We start from the raw sequence: 20,864 nt of genomic DNA on the forward strand, positions 1-20,864 counted from the left end.
TAAATCGTGGAACAGGAAATCAATATTTTTTTTTCCATGAATTATTATTAATAACATACGTCAAACGTAAGGAGGGAGAAAAATGGAATGGTATGAAGTGCTATTAATGATATTTTAAATAGAGTATTAGATACAATTTTGTGGATCAAATAAAAAAAAATGTTTATAAATTTTAAAATTTACTAAAATAATAAAAAGGATTATTCCAATAGATAATATTATATAGAAAAAAATTACCAAAGTCATAATTAAAAAATAAAAAAAAGAAGGAAAAAGTATAATTTAGACAACTTCATGCAATTCAGACGAAATTTGTAGGTAAAGAAAGGCTTGTACGAAAACGCGTTCTCCACACAAAATGGTTAAAGTAGCTCTGTCACGTCATTATTTTTATTAATTTTTATTATAATAGTAATAATAATAATTATTATTATGTTATAGTTATTATGTTTATATATAATAATAACAACATATAACTTTTCACCTCCAGTGGTATTTTTTTAACAGCATATATTAAAATATTTTCTTAATACTAATTAAATTAAAATTTAATTTGTTGATACTAAACCCTAAACCTTATTTCACGTGTAAGACAATTGTATAAACATCTGCACAATTTGAAAGTATTGCTTTTTATCAATCCATATTGATTAAACATTAATGTATATTTTATTAAATTGTTAAGCATTTTTTTTTTATGGTAAATCCGAATTCCTTTCTTTCTTAATTGTTTTTAAAGATAATGTTTTAAACCAGTGAGGTTTTTGATTTTATTTTATATTATAGCCTTTCGAAGTTATTATCGTATATTGTAGCCTTTTATATTTGATTTTAATAGCTTTTTATTACTTCATATATACTATTTAATCGTGAAATCAAACATTATGAAATGACGTGGATTTTTTTTTAATCTTTTTTCTATGTCAAATACAACAGAATTAAAAGTTAACATTGTTAACTACAACATTTATTCACTTTTTTTAAGGATGAAAGTTTCAATTAAAATAAAACTCAAACTTAATTAAAAATAATAATTTTTGTTTGTATTGCACTTAATCTTTTTGACAGAATAACTTTTAATTAAAATAAAACTCATTTAAACTCTTCTAGTACCTTTGATTGTATATATATAATTTTTGTAATGCAATGAAGGAATTAATTTTTTTTAATAATTTATGTAATTATATATATATTTTAAGAAAGTAAAATTTATATCCTTAAATCTTATGAATTTTTATCAACTTAATTATAATATTAATTTTCTTGATTTTATTTGACTAAACAGTCATAATGTATACCATAACGATATATTGAAAATCCTGATAACTTTTATATAATCATTTATCATATCTTGTTTTACTTATCATAATTACAACAAACTTTATATTTTTAATGACCTTATTTTATCATTTTCCTTTCAAAAAAGTGATTTTCCTTTAATAATTGAGAGGGGTAACATTGTAATTTGGAAGAGGAAGAAGGTTAGAGTGGAAAGCGCGTTTTATAGTGTTTACGTGCACCAAAACCCAATCGATTGAATTGAATACGAAGAGTTACGTTTCGTAAATAGGCAATGGCCAGAAAGCGCAACATCGCCGTCCAAAATCAACTCAACCCTCTCTCCACGGCGGAGGCGGCGGCCGCCACCAAGAAGCTGCGGAGGCTCCCCCACGTCTTCACCAGAGTCTTGCAACTCCCTCTCCCCGCCGATGCTGACGTGTCCCTCCATGAAGCCTCTAACTGCTTCCGATTTGTTGCGGAGACACCGGAACTCGCACCGGTGGAGGCCCACATCGTGCAAATCCATCCCGGAATGACAAAGGTCGTCGTCAGGGAAACTGTCTCCTTGCGCATTCCCTTCGAAGACCTCAACCTCGACGTCTGGAGGACCCGCCTGCCGGACTCCACGCGGCCGGACCTCACCACGGCCGCCGTGGTCGGCGGCGAACTCGTCGTTACGGTGCCCAAGAGCGTCCGTGATCAGGAAGATGGCCTCAGAGGCACGGACGCTGCTTCTACACCCGTGCTTGTACAGTGATTTGTTTGTTCTACTTAACTCCATCGTTTTAGTTTCTCACTTGCGTTACTATTTTTGAAGGTTGTTCTTGAATTGGAGATACTGTAGTGTTTCTCTGCCGTTGTTTTTCTCCGATAAAATACACCTTTTTTTTTGCATAGTAGTAGCACGTGATTAACAGTGCTGTGTAGTTTTTATGTTTTATCATTCTTACGCTTTTTAAATTATTACATGTTTTGTGTTACCATTGGGTCATCTTAAATTGAGTCAACAAGTAAACTATGAGAGATAAGAGGAAAACCAGTGGCAGTATTGTATTATTGGTAATGGTAATTAATAGACAAATTATTAGTTTAACAATATAAATATATTAAACCAATGAAGGTATAATAATTAGAAATTTGTGTATTTTCATTTTTCTTTTTCTTTTGAATGTATCCCTTTCTATTTAAAGGTTTTTTATATTTTTAAATTGAGTATTTGTTTTAATTTGTCTAAATATGAGTTTTTTTATTAATATACAAATAATACGAATGTAAAAGTCATAAAACAATTTGTGGAGTTACTTAAAATTATAAATTAAAAAAAAGTTAAAAATTTAGAAAATTACAAATTAAAAAATTATTACATAACAATTTTTAGAAACCACTGTCAAAATGTTTCAACAGATCGCAATAACAGCTAAGTTATCGATGTCATGAACCCTTCACAGGTCACAGGTAGGTAAGATTGTTGTTTATGAGTGTATTATTATGACTTTGTAGATGAAATGTGTGTTAATGTTAAGATTTCAGAGAAGCCACTTGATTCTGTTTGCAAAAACATCCAAGATGATAACACCAAATACACTATAATGCTACTAAAACAGTGAAAATTGGAGAAAGTTCAAACTGTCACAGAAGATTTATCACTTTAAAGCAAAAAGTGTTTCTTGATAATACTGTGGGGTGTCCTGCTAAAACCATTGGCTACCTTCTTCATCATTTCAAACTTATCCAGCTCCCGTTTTATCTGTTTCTTTCTTTCTCTTACAGCACTCGATGAGACCTTTGAGGCAGATGATGAAATTTGACCAGCCAATACACTTTTTTCATATTCCAGTTGCCGATACAGATTTTGAAGATAGGTTTTTTGTGTTTGAAGTGTTTCTTCAGCCACCTTATATTCAAGCTCCTGGGACTTTCTAAAATCCTGAAGAACCTCATCTACCTCGGCCTCAAGTTTCAATGAAAGTGGCAGAAAATTATGAGATTCCAAACCCGTGTTAACTTCAGAATGCCCAATTGTCACATCCATCACATCTTTGCCATTATCTTATAAAATAAACACAAACTATTCAATATGTTAAGAAGAATGCACCCAACACCATAATGTACAAGATTTTTCATAATGGTCACTCTGTTAAGAAACACAGACACCTTACAGTAGTAAAAATGAACTGTTAGAGATAATACCTGCAGAATGAGCTATAACACTTTCATCCTCCTTCCAGATATCTTCAAGATTGGTTATAAATTTAAGCTGATGCAAACCCTCAAATTGGTCATGAGTCTTCACAATAAGCAAGAGAAAAAGTAAGATACGTTTTGAAAATACCTTTGAGATGGTCAATTCAACTCGACGCAGAAGCTCCTTTGCAGCGGGCTTCTCCGAACCACGCAAGAGACAAGAGCCAAGATTCAAAATCTGCACAATTTGGTCATGCAAATCCGTAGATTTGCATGTCTGTAGAAGATTATTGACATGAGAAATCATGTCGGTCCTTCCATCACAGCGTCGACAGTGGTACTCTGCATCTAGCACAACACTTTCTTCAACTTTGCCAGCCAAAGAACATCGGAGAGCACATTCAACATGAGTAACGTGGCCACAGATTCCGTTTCCAGCATTCACTTGGCACTTGACATAACTATAGCCACCATAATCTGCACAAACAGTTTCCCCACAAAGCATGCAACAACAAGCACGGCAAAACAAAGGCTCAGAACAACAGATATCACACGGCATGGAGTCACATGCTTCTTCATCTTGTGCTATCTGTTGAAGAGGAACAGCAGCTATAGGGACTGCATTGCCTGTCATGCAGAACAGAACAGAACAGAACAGCATAAGCAAAAACAAACGTAGCAGTGAGTCGCTGATTTCTGAGGATCATCGTAAAACAGGAAAAAGGCCAACACAGATTAAAAGAGCGAAAATACACGAAATTGATAGAGGAAAAGGATATCCTCGTATGAAATAAAAAAAAAAAAAAAAAAAACATTGGATATTGTTTAGGAATAAGTGACAGGAGAAAAGAGACCGGAAGCAGATATAGCGGGAATCTTCCAGGAGAAGGAAGAGAAAAAGACATTAAGATCGGCGTCAGGAAAATATCTATCGAGGTAGCTTTTAACGGCGAGCTTGCTGGCGAAGATGTGTTGCTTGCGGGAAGTGCTTAATTCTGACCCTGGATTTTCCTTCTCTTCCTTCAACAAGAGGAGTAATCGATTTGGCAAATACAGATACCGATCCTGAAAGTGATTACCGTTAGGGACAACTCTCCGGCCAGTTCTCCATCCCCAAACATCACCCTTTTCCGGCCAACTTTCCGGTGCGTATGGAAATCCCTCACCATACACTTCCGCTGCCACTGGCTGGAAAAGAGAAAAACGGTTATTCTTCATCTCAATATCTGCTCACTGGGTTTATACTGATTCTTCCTTAGAACTATAACTGATACTACTTAGATTTATAGTGCTTCAATAGAACATAATGCATGAAAAACCTTGGAATTGTTATCGTGCAGAAAAACGAAAGCTGACAGAATAGGTGCTGTTAGGATCGAATCAGATAGTAGAAAACATTTGTCAAAATTACTTAACAAGCGTCTGAAATGAAAAGATGGGAGATTGGTTGATTTGTTTCGTTGGTGAAGATGTGCGGTGCAGTGGTGTCCGTTTCGCACTGCTGTTTCAGAAATTGATACAATCGAGGTTACAAGAAATGACACAAATCCTGAGTTGATTATCTTTGTAATTACCATGCTTGAAATTTGAAACTTGGACCATATATGCATGAATCGATTACAACGGAACGAATACCAGAGTGAAACAGTAGAATGTAAAACCCAAGAACATCATGTAATGTACTAAATATAATAAATGTGTCTTCATAACAGTCTCTTATTCAGTAATTTTATCAAACACATTGATATAATCACAGAATATATACCCTTACTAAAGATTCAGCAACTCTCATAATACATAGATCATCAGATAAATGTATTATATGTGAAGTAAAACATTAATCTAACTTTCCAAGTCAATATTCCATTTTAGTTTATATGTTGTTTAAAGTTTTATCATGTTTAGACAAACTTTTTCATAAGTATTGCTAGGAGAGAAAAAAAAAATGATCACATGCCTCCTTCACATATGCAGACTGCGGTTTGCAGCTTTAGGAGAAGCACTTTGTCTCGTTCCTGCATAAGATCCAAGGCATGGATAAGAGAGAGAGACGAAAGAGATAAAAATGAAAATGATGATATTTCTGAGACTCAGTGAAGTGTTGCAATTTCTGGAAGTTGATTACGAGGCAGAAACCCTTTGGTTGTAGCATTGCATCATTTGATTATCCAGGCAGCAGCAGGAGCCACATGATCCAACGAGGCATCATAACAAGATTGTTCTCTAAAGTATCAAAATACTCATCAAACTTCTGTGTATATATATAGATTCAAGTTGGTTTTTCTATACAAATATTATTTTGAATTTGATTTCAATCCAATTATTTATATTTAGGTTAGATTTTAATTGAATTTTTAAAAATTCAATTTACCTCCTACTCACGCTCCAACATGAAACTCTGAAACTCTTAAAGAATAAATTATTTATTCTTATTTAAACCACTTTATTTTTAAAATTGTTAATTAATTTCCTATTTTATGGAATATAAAATATTTCAGCAAATTTTCATTATAAAATTTGTTCTCAGAAAAAATGTAATAATTTTAAATTATTTTGAATTAAAATTTGATCTAAAAAATTGTCAATTTTAAAATTGATATATGAATTTAAATTTTAAAATAATCATGATGGACTTATAATTAGGGATGGCAATTAGGGCCTGACCGCGGGCCCGGCCCGCAGGCCCGCAGAAAAAACGTGGGGTGGGTCAGGGTAGTGAGCCCGCAGGCCCGTGCGGGCTCAGCCCGCATAGGCCCGCTGCCCGCACAGGCTAGCTCACGGGCCGCGAGGCCGGCCCGCAAGCCCGCATAAAAAAAAAAACTTACATTTGTGTATATTAATTACTTCTTTTACGGACTCTTGCATTAACGTTTCAAATTCTTGTATAACTGGAAAAGACAAGTATTATGTAATTTTTAATGTGCTAAAATTTAAAGAATACATTGTGTTGTGTATGTCATAGTATGAATATGATGAAAATGTTGAATTATCAATTTATCATCTAATTCTCCAAAGTCTTTACTTAATTTTGTGAACTTCTTAAAGTTTCCCAATTTTTAAACATTGAAAGTTTTATCATAAAACAAAAAAAAATAAAAAAAAGTGGGCCGGCCCGAGGGCCCGCAGGCCAAAAAATACGCGGGACGGGCCAGTGTTTTCAGCCCGTATAAAGTATGCGGGGTGGGGGGGGGCCAACCCGCGTTGTGCGGACCTTATGCGGGCCAGGCCTAAACGGGTCGGGTCGGCCCGCATTGTCACCCCTACTTATAATGGATTCGATAAAACTATACAACTTTATATAAATATTTAAAACAAATACAACCTTGTAAAAATATATAAAATAAAAATTCAAAAAGATAAAATGACGGAAGTCATAGCTATTAACTTAATGTAATTTTTTTTTCTTTTAATATCTTTTCTTTCCATTGAATATTTTTATAAATGAATCTATAATATGCCTTAAATTTATTTACACTTAATTAAAATTCAAATTTAACTTTTTTTAAGATAAAAAGAAAATTATAACCAATTGGGTTAATCACTAAACAATCATGATGGACTTAACCAGTCAAGTACAGTAACCAATTTTATCGGCTCTAATTATAATTATATTGAAGTATAATTTAGTAGATATATTATCACTTTCAAAGTATATATGTACTTTTAGTCATAATTTTTATAATTCTTTAATGTATTAAACTTAATAAATACTAACTTTACTCAATACTTTTATAATACAATTGTTTTATTTTTTTTAATTTAAGTTTGTATATCATTACTTTAATTATGTAAATAATATTATTCCTTAATTAATTTATTTGGTATTTTGTTCCTAATTTATTTTATTATTGCTTTTTCTACTAATGAGTCTCAGGTGCAAATAAATATCATAATTGTATCTTATTTCACATTTAATTAAAGCATTACACATTTTTCTACCTGTAATTATCAATATTATTATCATGTATGTGGCTTTTAATACACAATTATATAACCATACGAATGGATTGAAAATAAAGTGGAAATTATGAATATTCATATATAACATATATGAACTTTTCATTTAATCTTAAAGACTTAAACGTGTATAACTTATTTATTTACTATCTGGAACTGGATAGTAACAATAGATTTCTGAAGTTCTTTTACGTTCAATCACTAAAATTTTATTGCAAACAACTAATGTTGTTGAGTACAACAGTTACAACTATTGGATATCCAATCTATGAGTGACATCCTCAATACAAAAAAAGTTCAAGAACCAAAAATTTCACATATGCAACAAACTGAAATGCTTCATTAACAACTCTGTCAATAATATACAACAGCGGTTGAGAGGCGAGGAACTTACGTGCTCCAGGTGCAAAAACTTTTCCCCTTCAATTACATATTTCTAATTTAGTCAATAATTATTTGACAATAAAAACTGCTTCTCTATCCTTAGTATCATTCATGAAATTCATCTATATTATATGAAAGACATGATCAACTTTGATTTTATTTCATTCCACATTATATTACTCATGACATATATATATGATTTTGTCATTTTCAACCATTGGATAATGAATAATTATGTTATAGGAATATTTTGAAATTTTCATGCGTTGATATGAATGAATCATTTGAAGATTTTTACCTTTCGAACCTGCACTGTGTTTGAGTTGTGGACTCAATTGTAATCATGAAAGATTTCTTTATTCTAACTATTATCTTCTGCAATATTTTTCCCACTTCCTTTGTAGGAGCAATAGCAGATAGTTTCTTAATGAACTCCTTAGACATAATTAGACATAATCATCTTTCCTGAGAAAAAAAAAATAGTTAAACTTCATTTTAACGTTATAGTAAATTATTCATTAGCTATTGCATACTTAAACAACTAATTAAAAGCATATAAGTTGTTGACAAAACCCTACTAATTGAAAAACGTTAACGAGATTTACCAAAGTCGTGTTTGTTCTGAAGTGAAAAACCTTCTAACTATTTCGAAGTGTAGTTCTTTGAAATATTAAGATGATTGACGAAGCAAGTATTCTTCATGAATAGCCAATAATTGTTCTGCTACCTGTTATGCATCATTCGGAACATTATTAGCAGAATTCAAATGATGTTAATATAACAACATAAAATTAAAAAGGGCACAATCTTTTTATATAAAATTAGGCTAGTTGATATAGAGTTAAAAGGTATTTTAGACTCTCGAGAACACTCATAACAACACAATTCTATGCAAGGTTCAAGAAAAAAACTCAACTATCTTTCCCCAAGCTTTTGTTTAACAACCTTAATAAAACTTGTTTCTAATCTGTTTCTCATGTTTAAACAAAATTTGTGTGTGTGGTCATGTTCCTGTATTTTTATGCCTTGTCTAGAGACAATTAATGACGCGTAAATCGTCTCTTTAAATCCAATGGAGAAGCATGCAATCATAAAAATTATGCAGATAATAAAGGAACATTTAACACTATCCTACGAGAAAGTTTGAGATATTTGAAAAATTTAAGAACGTGAAAACCTTGGAAAATGTTGAGGAATGTCAGAGGAACAATGTTCACGGATCTTACACAGAACAAAATTATAAAATATAAAAGTGGAAAGATGTACCTGTTCAATACTGCCATCTTCTATCTCTGTGTTGAATGTAAGCAACATACATTCATAGAGTAGGTTTTCTAATTCTTCAATAGGAACCAATGCTGAAAATTTAGATGATAAATCACGTAAAAGAGACATTGGTGAAATGTTAGAACAAAAGAGAAAATTGAGAAGTAAAATATGCCGAAATGAATGGAAAGAACAAGAGAAGAAACGAATTGAAAAACAGTTTACAACCTTTGGATTTAGAGAACAAGGAGAATAAATCAGCAGAAAGTTGTTGCGATTTCTGAAGAGAGTCAGAACCACCCCATTGATTTTCAATAGCCATTTGAAGGGCATACCAACGAGAAAGAAGCAAAATGATATTCTTCTGCAACAAAATCGTAGGATTTGTCTCTGTTCTCTCGCAATGGTTACAATTCTTGGAATCCATTTGAGGCACCTCCGTGTGTGTTGCGAGAAAAAATATTCACACAACACACAGAGGTGAATAATGAATGAAAATGCATGCTTGTATTTATACGAAATGAATTGCATGAGAAACACAGATGCGAAAAATGTTGAAGACGATGAGGTGAAGAGAAAAGTATTGCATTACTCTGTTTTCATCTTTCTATATATGAAATATATAAAAAGAAAAAAAAATAGTTCCATTGTTTTTTGTAGTTCATTTATTGAAGGTAAAAATAAGATAAACCACCTATTTAGACTTATAATTATTTCAATTCAGCTCTGACCTATTTAGACTTATAAAATCTTTCAGAAAATTCTAAAAAACCATATAAATTACAAACACATTAGTCTTAAATATAATAAACTGAAAACATGTAACAAGATAAAAAAAACAATATAACAAAAATCGTAAACTAAAGAATAAAAAAAAAATAGATCAATAGACTAAATAATCAATGGATAACGAAATACATAAACACAATATCTTTTTACTCTAGAATTTAACAGCAAGAAAAGAGTATTTTTATTTTAATATATAAAATAAATTAAAATCAATCAAGCAGAAAAATAAAATATTTGTTTTTATTAAATGTTAGAAAGGTATAGGAAAATAGAAGAGTGTATATTTATAATTTTCTTTAAAAAAAAATCCTTTGAATTTTTATTTTTTCAACTAGTACTCTTTATTCTTCATTGTTGGAAGATTAGTAATTTACGGTTTTAACCTTTTTTTTTTCTTTTTTGTGGAAGAGAAGATCGGAGCACTGTCACATGCCAATTCGTCTCCGACATACGAATTTTTTTGCATTTTTCTCACCAGAATTGGGTGGGAGAAACAAAAAACAGATGAATAATACTATTTGCGAAAAAATTCGCTTGATCAATTAGTGTTACCCTGTTTTCTCACGCCACACCTTCACAAATTTTTTTATCAATTTTGGTAATTTGTTTCTTAAACCACAAAAATAGTGTAATTTAAAAAAAAAATTGAAATTTGAAATCTTAACAAAACAGACATTATTTCATGAGAAACGATTTCGTTAAATTGTTTACACTTCATAGTTAAAACTTTGTTGGAACCAGAATATCATAAGAAAAAGTACATAAAAGAGAATTTAAGATTTGGAGCTCCGAATTTTAGGTGACAAGAAAAATTACAAAGAGTTTGAAAGATGTAAAGAATAGGAAAGGGACCCATATGCCTGTTCGTCTTTCCTTGAAATTTTAAGTCTGCCTGTTCTTGAAATACTAAGAACAACTTGCTTTGCAAGCATTGAAACTACTATGTCTACCATTTTTAAGTGGTTAATATAAACATTATTTATTTTAATTCTTAAATGAGATACTGTTTGTTGTTTATTTTAATTTAAATGTCTACCATCTCATCATACATCTATCGCTCCCTTAATTTCTAATTATTTACGAACAAAAGAAAGGAAATTGACGATAAAAATAGATCATGTGTACAGCAGTCCCAAATCAACTTGAATTTGTTTGGCATTGTTTGTAGTACTGAGATATACAACAAAGAAATGTGTACTAATAGAGATAGCATTTTTTAATTCCTGCATTTGAATGACTTCATTGGGATAACCAGATAGACGGTCATCAAAATATCAGCATGTCACTCTTTACTCACAAACAAACAAAAATAAATTACACAAAAAAATGAGTAGAAGAAAGAACGAATATGAATAAAATCACAGATAAATCTAAAAGTTGGGGAACAAATAAATCACAAAGAAATGACACAAAAATGTAGTAGGAAACAGAAGGAATATGAATAAAACCGCAAATAGATCTAAAAGTTAGGGAAAATAATGGTTTTGTTGTTGCGTTAATTAGTAGGAAGAAAGGAAATTAACGTATCTTTGAAGGAAGAGGCTCAGATTTAGGTTTTGTCAGACAGAGAGGGGGAAAGAGCGCGATGTCGTGGCTGCGAATACAGAGTGAATCGCCTCGCCAGAGCAGAACATAACACGTCTCTCCTTCTCTGGGTGCCTGATTCAATTGCAGGAAAAATCGTCACTGCCTCGCTATATCCAGAAGAGGAAAAGGAAGAAGAAGAAGAAGAGAAATGGAAAAAACATTATGTTTAACCATTATGAAGGTGATGTTGATGATGATGATGATGATGGAGAGAAAGAGAAAGAGAAAGAAAGGAGTGTTCATAAAGGATCATAGGCAAATGCAAGATCTGAGATGATGCATGCTATGCCTCACACACTTGAACATCATGTTGCATGCAAGAAAAGGTAAGCGAGTGAGTAAGACTCAGAGCAAAGAGAGAGAGAGAGAGAGACAGTGTCCATGGCTGCGTCAACAGAAACACCTCGCCAGGACACGTCAACATCCATCACTGCCTCACTCAACAAACGCCATGGAAGCCACCAACAACCACCGCACTCACCTCTGCTCAATAGGAGAGGAGAGGAGACGGTGGTAAGAACAAAAAGCGGTGTCACTATTCCTATATATTGGCCCGAATATCCCTCACGCTTTACCTTTTCTATTTGGGCCTGGGCCCGGGCCCTCATCCACTTTTTTTATTCTATAAATACAAAAGATTGCATTTTATTTTTAAAATACCTTACAAAATCAAACTTAACTATTTGAAGAACAATTATAAACATATAGTTTTATTTTGTCTACAATTTTAATTTTAATTTTAATTTTAATTTTATTTTCTTATCACATGATACAGTTTATATACATTTATTATTTTTCTCGAATATTAAGTATTAATGTACATTTTGTGTGCACATGATTCATTTTCTTATTTGAAAAGGAAAAATAATGCATGAAAAGTATGATCCAAGTAAGACTAGCAAGTGGAACTACATTTGTTTCAATTTAGAGGCCCATAATGATTTATGCAATGATCTGTTACCACAGAAGCTAACCCATAAGAGAAATGGGTTAGGATTGACCCGAATAGAGAATGCAGAAGAGAAGACAGAGAAATATGTTATCCACAACAGAACTCAGCACAAAAAATCGTTGCTTCTTTGGTGCTTAGTTATTGATGGCTGTGCAGGCTTTCCACCACCTACGCTCACCGCTCACATCAAGCTCGCACTTTCCATGGTTCCCTCCCCACTCTTTGCGACCCACGCTCACCGCTTCCGTCCTCTTCAAGCCCCGACCCCTCACTTCCATCGGAATATCGCTGCTCCCTGAGAGGCGCCGGGTGCCGGTGGCCGGCGTCGTGGAGGAAAGCCAGGAGGGTTCGGAGCCTGAACCGGAAGCGGAGTCGAAAGCGGAGTTGGCATCGGAACTGAAGAAGGCGATGGCGGAGAGGAAGGAGAAAGAGGAGGACAGTTTGTTGAGCGGGGTGGCGCGTGAGATCGACGAGATTGAGTGGCCCACGTTCGGGAAGGTTTTGGGTACCAGCGGCGTAGTTCTCGGCGTGATCTTTGGTTCCAGCGTCGTTTTGCTCACTGTCAATGCCATTTTAGCCGAGCTTTCTGACCGGGTTTTTGCAGGCAAAGGGATTCAGGATTTCTTCTCTTGACACACTCGACTAAACGAAACCAAAAATCGTGCAATTTTTGTCACTAACCTTTCAATTGCTACATGATGGACCTTCCCTGGGTGATTGGCGTGCTGTTCAATCTGAATCGCATCGATCAAATGTTGGTGTGTTACCAAACTAAATTGAACTGCTTTCACCCCCTTGCCAAATTCACCAAAGGTGTTCTCTACCATTGCCATCTCTTTCCCTGTGACGTTATGCTATTCAATTGTATTGCTTTTTTTTTTTTTTCATTAGTGGTGTGTATTCAGAGGCAGAGCTTTGAAGGACAGAGTAGGCATGGCTCCCCTAACATTTTCAAAGTTCATATTTACAAGTGCTAAATAATAGATATTGATGTTGTTTAGGAAGAAACTTGTGTCATATTAAAACAAATGTATTTTATATAATCTTGTTGTAAAAGTTCAAACCTTTTACGTAAAAAAATAAATATTAATATGGCTCAGTGTTTCTTAGATCAATCACTTAAAAATAATGTGTGATTTCAATGGCTTTTTTTATATATATATATAAAAAGGTATTACATAAAGTATGGTTATCTATATTTGTTGATAAATTCGTTACTCTTTTCTTAAAAATAGTAAGCGCACTATGTTATTGACATTAATCCATCAAGCCTATTGAATAAAATAATTATTATGAAATATAATATATTATTTATCATCATTTATTTTGGTATTGACTTTTAATCAACTTAATTTAACATTATTTTGTCCATAATTTCCTTTTCACATAATCTTCACCGTGAATTCCTTTTCACACCATTTTCTGCTTGTAAGAATACTATGCTCGTCATATACTGACAGGCACCGGTTTTATTAGGACTTTCTACTGATTTTCTCTAAAAAAATAGACTATTAATAAAAAAATTACACACCGAACTTTTCACATAACACGTTCTGGGAGGCCAGGCCAACTTTATTCCCTCTTCTTTTGATACATTATTTTTAGCCTTTTGGAGCAAGTTTTGTTTAATTTTAGAAACACAAACAGTACTCTAACAATCTACGTTAAATCCTGCATAAGGTTTACAAGAAAATTCAGAAACAGGTGAAAGCCTCAAACGGGAATTCAGGTCTCAAAAGTCATGTTTTCAGCTTCGCGTCTCACGGACTCGAATAGCACGGAGGACAGGTACCTCTCTCCGAAGCTGGGAAAAACAGCCTGCACCATATCGAAATAGAACCGTAATTCAGAGAAACACACCATAGATTCAGTTGCTCAAGTGAAAAAATAGAACAGAACATGAAAATGCAGTGAAAGCTAAGTAATCATGTTTTCTTATTCGCATAAAATCAGTTCCACCGCTGATCCAGTATTCATAGACGAAAAGCTCCATCGGTGTCAAAATTCCACATGCAATACCTTCTGATATACTTGGATCTTGTTCACACGATTATATTACCAAAAAATTACCATGATAGTGGTTACTACTGCAGCAAGCAACGGCAACCGACAATACACAAAACAAGTAATATCAACATATTTAGTTTTCTTTATTACCTAATATAACAATAATAATAATCATTAACAGATATTTTTTGCACTTCTAAAAAATAAAAGATCTAAAAGTCAAACATAAACTCGTCCCATTTGTGAAGTCCATGTAGTCCAGGAGTTCACTGATTCCATTTTGTTTATTGCCAATGGAAACATCTAACTGGACTATTTTTGCAAGTTATTGGTTTTTTAACATGCAAGAATTTAATTCATATGCACTATTAGTTTAGTGTAAAACTATTTTAGATAGGCATACAATAGAGATTCACTCTGTTGCAACATCATATTAATGAATATGATGATGGTGGAGTAATGGGGTTGAGTTTCAATTAGATGTCTACGTAAAAAAAATACATATGTACATCAACACGAAATGTAATCATAAATATACATTTTGGGGAGGACAAAAAATCAATCCATCGATGCTACTGTGGTCCAAGAAATCACCAGTTCATTTGATGGATATAATGCATAACGAATTAAAATTATACTACAATTATGTTACTTATCTAAATACTTCACGGAAATTTTAGGGATATGATAAACTTACAACAATAAGCTTGCCATCATTTTCTGGCCTTTTTGCTATCTTAATGGCAGCAGCAGCTGCAGCTCCAGAAGATATCCCCACCTACAACAAGATCCAATGTGGTTCAACCGGCTTAATTTTTATCCAATACAAAGTATGCTCAACACAATGTATATTAGGGGCTCGCTCTTGGCAGTTTCTATAGGTTTAGAACTTACAAATAGGCCTTCTTTAAGCGCAAGAAGTTTCGCAGTCTCTATTGCTTCGTCACTTGAAATCTGCCAGTATTGATGGAATATTAACTATTGCAACTTTAAAAACAAATACTGCGAAAAGACTAGATATTCGATAGCTTTCTAATAAAATACAACACATCAATAACAAATTTTTTTTCACATATTAATTCAAATATGCATCTAAAAAATCAATTACAACAAATAGAAGTGAAGTTGTATATTGTAAAATATTTATGTCAAATCATATTCTATCTGTACTTGTATGCATAGCACCAAAATCAGCACCTAATCTTGAAAGATATCAGCACTTAATCCACATGTGATGTGAAGTTTAATTAAGCAGATTAGATATAATTATGTAAACTAAGTGCACAAAAAAAATTATTGATCGTGTGTAGTTTGCCCACGAACTGGAACTTTATCCATGGCACTCAGAACTTGCCCAGGGAAGACGAGAACCATAGGGCTTTAGGACAATTTTATGTCAGAAAATAATTAAAAGGTTCTCGAACTAGAAATTACCAACCAATAGCAAAAATCTTCTTTGATAAAGTAAACACTGTATCAAAATCATCACACTAATGGAGCAGGAAACAGCCAGATCAAATCAATAATTGGATATAAAAACTATATGCACATGATTAGGGATGAGCTTGCTTGTGCTTATTTTTAGAAAATGTTGTTTTAATAGAATAAACATGTTTAAGATTTTTTATGTGTTTGACTGATCTGCTTATTTTAAAATTAAGCAGTTTTACGTTTGTTTGAAAAGCAGATCATATTTGTTTATTAAATAAATGATTATTTCAGAAATTGCTTATTTCAGAAATACTTATTTTAAGTTTAACCAAACTGAACCTAAATGAAAATAACTATTTTCATAATCAATAATATTTTTTGAAGTACGATTACATGATCACTTGAATAATGTAATTAATATCCAGAAGTGATTAAAACTTACTTGAACAACTTCATCAAGAAGATTGACATCCAAGACACCCGGGATAAAACCAGCACCAATCCCTTGAATCTTGTGTGGACCTGAACATTCACAATGCAAATTAACCACAACTAGAAAATAAAGTTCTTTACCTCAGCCCTAAGGATTCATTCTTGCTGAAAAATTGGGAAAACTATAGTAGTTACAACCTCAAAAGAACAAAATAAAAACAAGAAAAGACAAATAGGAACTGATATGTAGTTTAAAAAGGAGTAATTTTAACATGAAGAAAAGCCAGTATAATCACAGTGACATCAACTTTATATCATTCCTGTTTAGTATGCCATTAGTTCGAACTCCAAAGAGCAATCTGGTCAGGTGACCAAGAAATGGTGTCAAGAAAAAATCACAAGGAAAGCTACAGCGAGTGTTATATTATGTAGAAAACTTAGCACTAATCTTCTTTCAATATTATGGTCGGTTGAATAAGCAAATCTCAGTCTTTCATGGACGATAGGAAGGAAAGTAACACGATGATAGTATTCAATACCATACCTACAAAACGCAATCAATTTTAAATGCCAGTCAATAGCACTTACATGGTAAACTAATCATCATGCCTTAATCCATCCACTAGGCTTGGCTACTTATCAATAAATTCCATCGTAATCATAAACCAAAATTGTAATTCCAGCAAAACATGAAAAGAAAATGGCAAGAAAGGAAAGGGTAGAAGCAGGACACGCAAGCTTTTGCTTTATGTTTTTTGTTCTCTCCTAAAGTTCTCCTGAGTCTTTCTCATCCTTTTTCAACTGGACTCTATTCCAATTGATTTACATGGCTCTCAAACACAACAAAGAAAATCAAATAAAACATCAACTAGTAATGCAGGGGTTTTATGGCTCACCACAAAAAGAAAAAAATACACATTATTAAAGAGGTCATAATTCACCTGGCTTTCCTCCTGAGAGCACTGGACTTTCCACTGGTTCCACACCAATCAGCTGCATAGAGGGAAAAGATGTAAAGTACATGAAAAAATAAAAAAGAATGATATAGCTATAACAGAAACTCCATTTTCAAGAAAAATATTGCTCACAAGTATCCCTAAATGTACCTAAACATGCATATCAGGGAAAAACGAAAAGCTAACCTTTACATTCGAATTCTGCTCTTTAAGATATTTTCCAGTCCCTGTTATTGTACCACCAGTGCCGATCCCAGAAACAAAAGCATCAATTTTGCCATCTGTGCCTTTCCAAATCTCAGGACCAGTGGTCTCATAATGTATCTGCAAGAAAAGTATACATTGCCCAAAGTGTAAAGAATTTGGTGCACAATTTACAGAACAAATATACTTATTCCTTGTATACCTTCGGATTGGCAGGGTTTTCAAATTGCTGAAGTATGTAGGCATTGGGCGTCTTAGCCAATATCTCTTCAGCCTTCTGCACAGCTCCTTTCATTCCCTTCGCTGGGTCTGTCAGAACCAACTCAGCTCCAAAGGCTAATAGAATGGTTCTTCTTTCGAGACTCATAGAAGCAGGCATTGTAATTATGAGCTTGTATCCCCTGGCAGCTGCCATGAAGGCTAATCCAATGCCAGTATTACCACTTGTTGGTTCAATGAGAACACTCTTTGGTAAAATAAGAGACCAAATATCAGAATTATATGTTAAATTTCCAACTCAACGATATACTAAATTAATACCCACAATTCCCTTTCTCACTCCACCACCTCCAACTATTCTACATAACAGTTGTAAAGTCTGTAACAAAAGCTAAATAACAGTGTATTCATTCAGATTTAAAATATCAGCAACTGGAGTGATATACATTTCACTTAGGTCTACAGAAAAAAATTACATTTTTTTAAAAATTTGGGTCAAAATGAAACGTGACATATATACAGTGTTCTCTTGAAGACAAATTGAACAGATAGTTATCCTCTACGTATATTATAAGGGATATGGCAACACACCACCTTTGTCTTACTCCTTCCTTCATAATTGAAGGTTCATGAACATCATTATTTACACGAAGCAATGAATTAATCATGGTATGGCTGTTTAAATCACAATCAAAGTTCAGGCAGCAAAAAAACCGCATCCTTTGCTCCCAAAACCACAGCAGTTCAATATGACACCTTTCCTAATCTCTTAATAGCTTCTCTTCTCTTTAATTATAAAGGTACACCAACCTGTCCAGGTGTGATTAGCCCCTTCTCTTCTGCGTCCGCAATCATACTATACCCAATCCTGTGAGTCAGAAACAAGAAAACAAGCACAAAATCACGAAAAGTCATAACAAGCACAATGCCAAAAAAACATGGATTTTAAAACTCGGAATCACAACTCGTGACAGCGGAAAAAACGGCACCTGTCCTTCACACTAGAGCATGGCTCCATCAACTCGAGTTTGGCAGCAACACGAGCAACACAACCATCCGCAAGTTTGTTTAGATATACTAATGGGGTTTTACCAATCAACTGCATGGAATAAACATCAAACAACAGTACACGATCTAGCAATACAACACAAAAAACAGTGCAGAAATGGGCATCAAATGTGAGAAACTCACTTCTGTAACATCTTTGGCAATTCCAGACCTTTCAGCAGCCATTATATCTGGTCACCACAAAGCAGACAAACAAAAGCTATTAGCATAGAGCCCACAAAGCTACCAAAAGGCATGCACACCCATTAAAAGGAAAAGGAAGAAGTAACAAACCTACCACTGATATTGATGGATTGGGATTGATTAGGGACAAATAAACACTAATTAAGATGTGTAATTAGGAAAAATAGTTTGATTATTGTAATGGAAGATCATAAAAAAAAAGAAAGAAAAAACAACAATGACCTTTAGAAACGGGAACGACGATACCACGGCAAGCACAGCTCCGATCTCCGATGTACACAAAGCTGACAAGACAACACTTACATTTCAGTCATATTTATAGGAAACTAAAACGGTGTAGTATCACGCAATTTTTTATACTTTAATTTAAGTTTTCTTATTAATAAAATAACTTTTTAATTTAACTTATTTATTATATTTATAAGTCCATTACATTATTTTAAATAAGGATTAAATATATTTTTGTCATTATAATATTTTAAATAAGAATTAAATATATTTTTATCTCTTAATTTTTAATAAATTTTAGAATTAGTCTATTATAAAACTTTAGATCAATTTAGTCTTTCATCTTTTAAAATATTTGGATTTAGTTTTTTTATTCTAATTTGGTTAAGTTTATTTGACATTTCAAGCAAGTTTCATAATAATATTTGACTTAACATTAAAGCAAAAATGTGTCAAACAATATGAACAACTCAAATACATACGAAATATCAAATAAACCTAACAATTTTTTGTTAAAAGAACTAAATACACATATTTCAAAAGATAAAGGACTAAAGTGGTTCAAAGTTTCAAAATTGACTAATTCTAAAATTAACTGAAAGTCAAAGGATAAAAACATATTTAACCATCGATATAATTACTATTTTACATTACAAAATTTGTTGAAACCTTTGTCTAAATTTTAGGCTGTTCACTAAATTAGTTTCCCAACATTTTTGCTCCATTTCTATTGCAAAGTCGTTGTCTAAAGTTGTCATTTTTTTTTACATTTGTAATTTTTTATTGAAACCCAAAAGCTTTATAAGATTTAATTTTTAGTATTTAATTAATTGTTAATAAAAATACTATGCTTTTAAGAAAGTTACTCTTATTAAAATGTAGATTCTTAAATTTTATATTATGTGAACACGTTTCAATAAAAGATGTCTGACAAAATTGTATTTAAAATGTTGAATATGACTAATTAAATATCTTCAATTTTTAATTTGCAAGCATGAGAATGAATTAGGGGAACTGATTGGATTAGAGATTAATTAAACTCACCACGTGGATTCATTAACAAACCAAATCCCTCAAAACAAAACAATAAAAGAGTATTCGTGGTGCACCGTACAATTCCTGCTTACATCGCAAGCAAATTTTTTATTGTTTTTTCTTACACAGAATCGCTACCGCCATAATATGAAAATAAATATTCTCTCGGGGATTGAAATTATTTTTTTAAGGGATTAATTTACTAAAAAATAAAGAGGGTTAACTGAGAATAAAAAGAGATCAAATAAACAACTAAATGAAAAACGCAACTTTTGTGCCTGTGTAATTTTGTTTTCTCTATTTTTATTTTCCCTTTAATTATAAATATGCACCTCTATTTATGCTTTTCTCTTGTTATTTTATTTCATTCACACGTATTTATTAAATTTTAACAATATTTTAAATAATTTGAGTTTTGAATAATATTTCCTAAATATTTTTAAAATATTAAAAAATAAAAAATATTTAAAATATATTATTTCAAATTATAAGAAATGTCGCTTCAAATTATAGAAGAAAATTATTAAAATTTAATCGTTAAAATTAATTTTTACAGACGAGTAATTTATTTCTCAAAATTTAATAATTTTTTGAATCCATATTCAACGAAACAATTTTTTTCAATCAATACTGTTTGGGTAAGTCTAATAGTTTCATATTTAATAGTTGAGATGAGAAGAGTAATTTAAATATTTTTATAT

General features: G+C 32.4%; 5 protein-coding genes across 7 annotated transcripts; 2 read left to right on the forward strand and 3 right to left on the reverse strand.

Moving 5' to 3' along the window:
* Positions 1 to 1,518: 1,518 nt before the first annotated feature.
* Positions 1,519 to 2,219, forward strand: LOC114174048. The gene has a single exon (XM_028058790.1). It carries the CDS (start codon positions 1,574 to 1,576, stop codon positions 2,036 to 2,038), a length of 465 nt encoding a protein of 154 aa, XP_027914591.1. The 5' UTR covers positions 1,519 to 1,573; the 3' UTR covers positions 2,039 to 2,219.
* A 400-nt stretch (positions 2,220 to 2,619) lies between these two features.
* LOC114173266 (protein OBERON 2-like) lies at positions 2,620 to 5,234 on the reverse strand. Its single transcript, XM_028057541.1, has 5 exons — positions 5,040 to 5,234; positions 4,320 to 4,653; positions 3,614 to 4,092; positions 3,472 to 3,538; positions 2,620 to 3,330 (listed from the first exon to the last, which is right to left on the reverse strand). The coding sequence occupies exons 1-5, from the start codon at positions 5,073 to 5,075 to the stop codon at positions 2,930 to 2,932; spliced, it is 1,317 nt and encodes a 438-aa protein (XP_027913342.1). The 5' UTR covers positions 5,076 to 5,234; the 3' UTR covers positions 2,620 to 2,929.
* A 2,385-nt stretch (positions 5,235 to 7,619) lies between these two features.
* Positions 7,620 to 12,065, reverse strand: LOC114173206 (pre-rRNA-processing protein TSR2 homolog). Of its 3 annotated transcripts, XR_003602469.1 has the most exons (6): positions 11,823 to 12,065; positions 9,301 to 11,520; positions 9,073 to 9,164; positions 8,412 to 8,533; positions 8,105 to 8,271; positions 7,620 to 7,842 (listed from the first exon to the last, which is right to left on the reverse strand). XR_003602469.1 is itself a non-coding variant. In XM_028057464.1 (5 exons), exons 1-3 carry the CDS (start codon positions 9,497 to 9,499, stop codon positions 8,477 to 8,479), a joined length of 348 nt encoding a protein of 115 aa, XP_027913265.1. In that variant the 5' UTR covers positions 9,500 to 9,957; the 3' UTR covers positions 7,620 to 7,842; positions 8,105 to 8,271; positions 8,412 to 8,476. The 3 variants fall into 3 exon arrangements, 1 of the variants encoding a protein (XP_027913265.1); XR_003602468.1 differs by lacking the exon at positions 11,823 to 12,065 and having other exon boundaries at positions 8,105 to 8,266; positions 9,301 to 9,957; XM_028057464.1 differs by lacking the exon at positions 11,823 to 12,065 and having other exon boundaries at positions 9,301 to 9,957.
* Positions 12,066 to 12,345: 280 nt separating this feature from the next.
* On the forward strand, positions 12,346 to 13,463 carry LOC114173020 (preprotein translocase subunit SECE1). Its single transcript, XM_028057210.1, has one exon. The coding sequence runs from the start codon at positions 12,545 to 12,547 to the stop codon at positions 13,031 to 13,033; it is 489 nt and encodes a 162-aa protein (XP_027913011.1). The 5' UTR covers positions 12,346 to 12,544; the 3' UTR covers positions 13,034 to 13,463.
* Positions 13,464 to 13,915: 452 nt separating this feature from the next.
* On the reverse strand, positions 13,916 to 19,223 carry LOC114174680 (cysteine synthase-like). The gene is made up of 11 exons (XM_028059508.1): positions 19,123 to 19,223; positions 18,841 to 18,887; positions 18,639 to 18,748; positions 18,460 to 18,517; positions 17,633 to 17,896; positions 17,413 to 17,550; positions 17,212 to 17,263; positions 16,281 to 16,360; positions 15,302 to 15,361; positions 15,105 to 15,185; positions 13,916 to 14,218 (listed from the first exon to the last, which is right to left on the reverse strand). Exons 2-11 carry the CDS (start codon positions 18,880 to 18,882, stop codon positions 14,126 to 14,128), a joined length of 978 nt encoding a protein of 325 aa, XP_027915309.1. The 5' UTR covers positions 18,883 to 18,887; positions 19,123 to 19,223; the 3' UTR covers positions 13,916 to 14,125.
* Positions 19,224 to 20,864: the final 1,641 nt, after the last annotated feature.

This window comes from Vigna unguiculata, chromosome 2 (genome assembly GCF_004118075.2).
Source record: "Vigna unguiculata cultivar IT97K-499-35 chromosome 2, ASM411807v1, whole genome shotgun sequence".
NCBI classification, from domain to species: domain Eukaryota; kingdom Viridiplantae; phylum Streptophyta; class Magnoliopsida; order Fabales; family Fabaceae; genus Vigna; species Vigna unguiculata.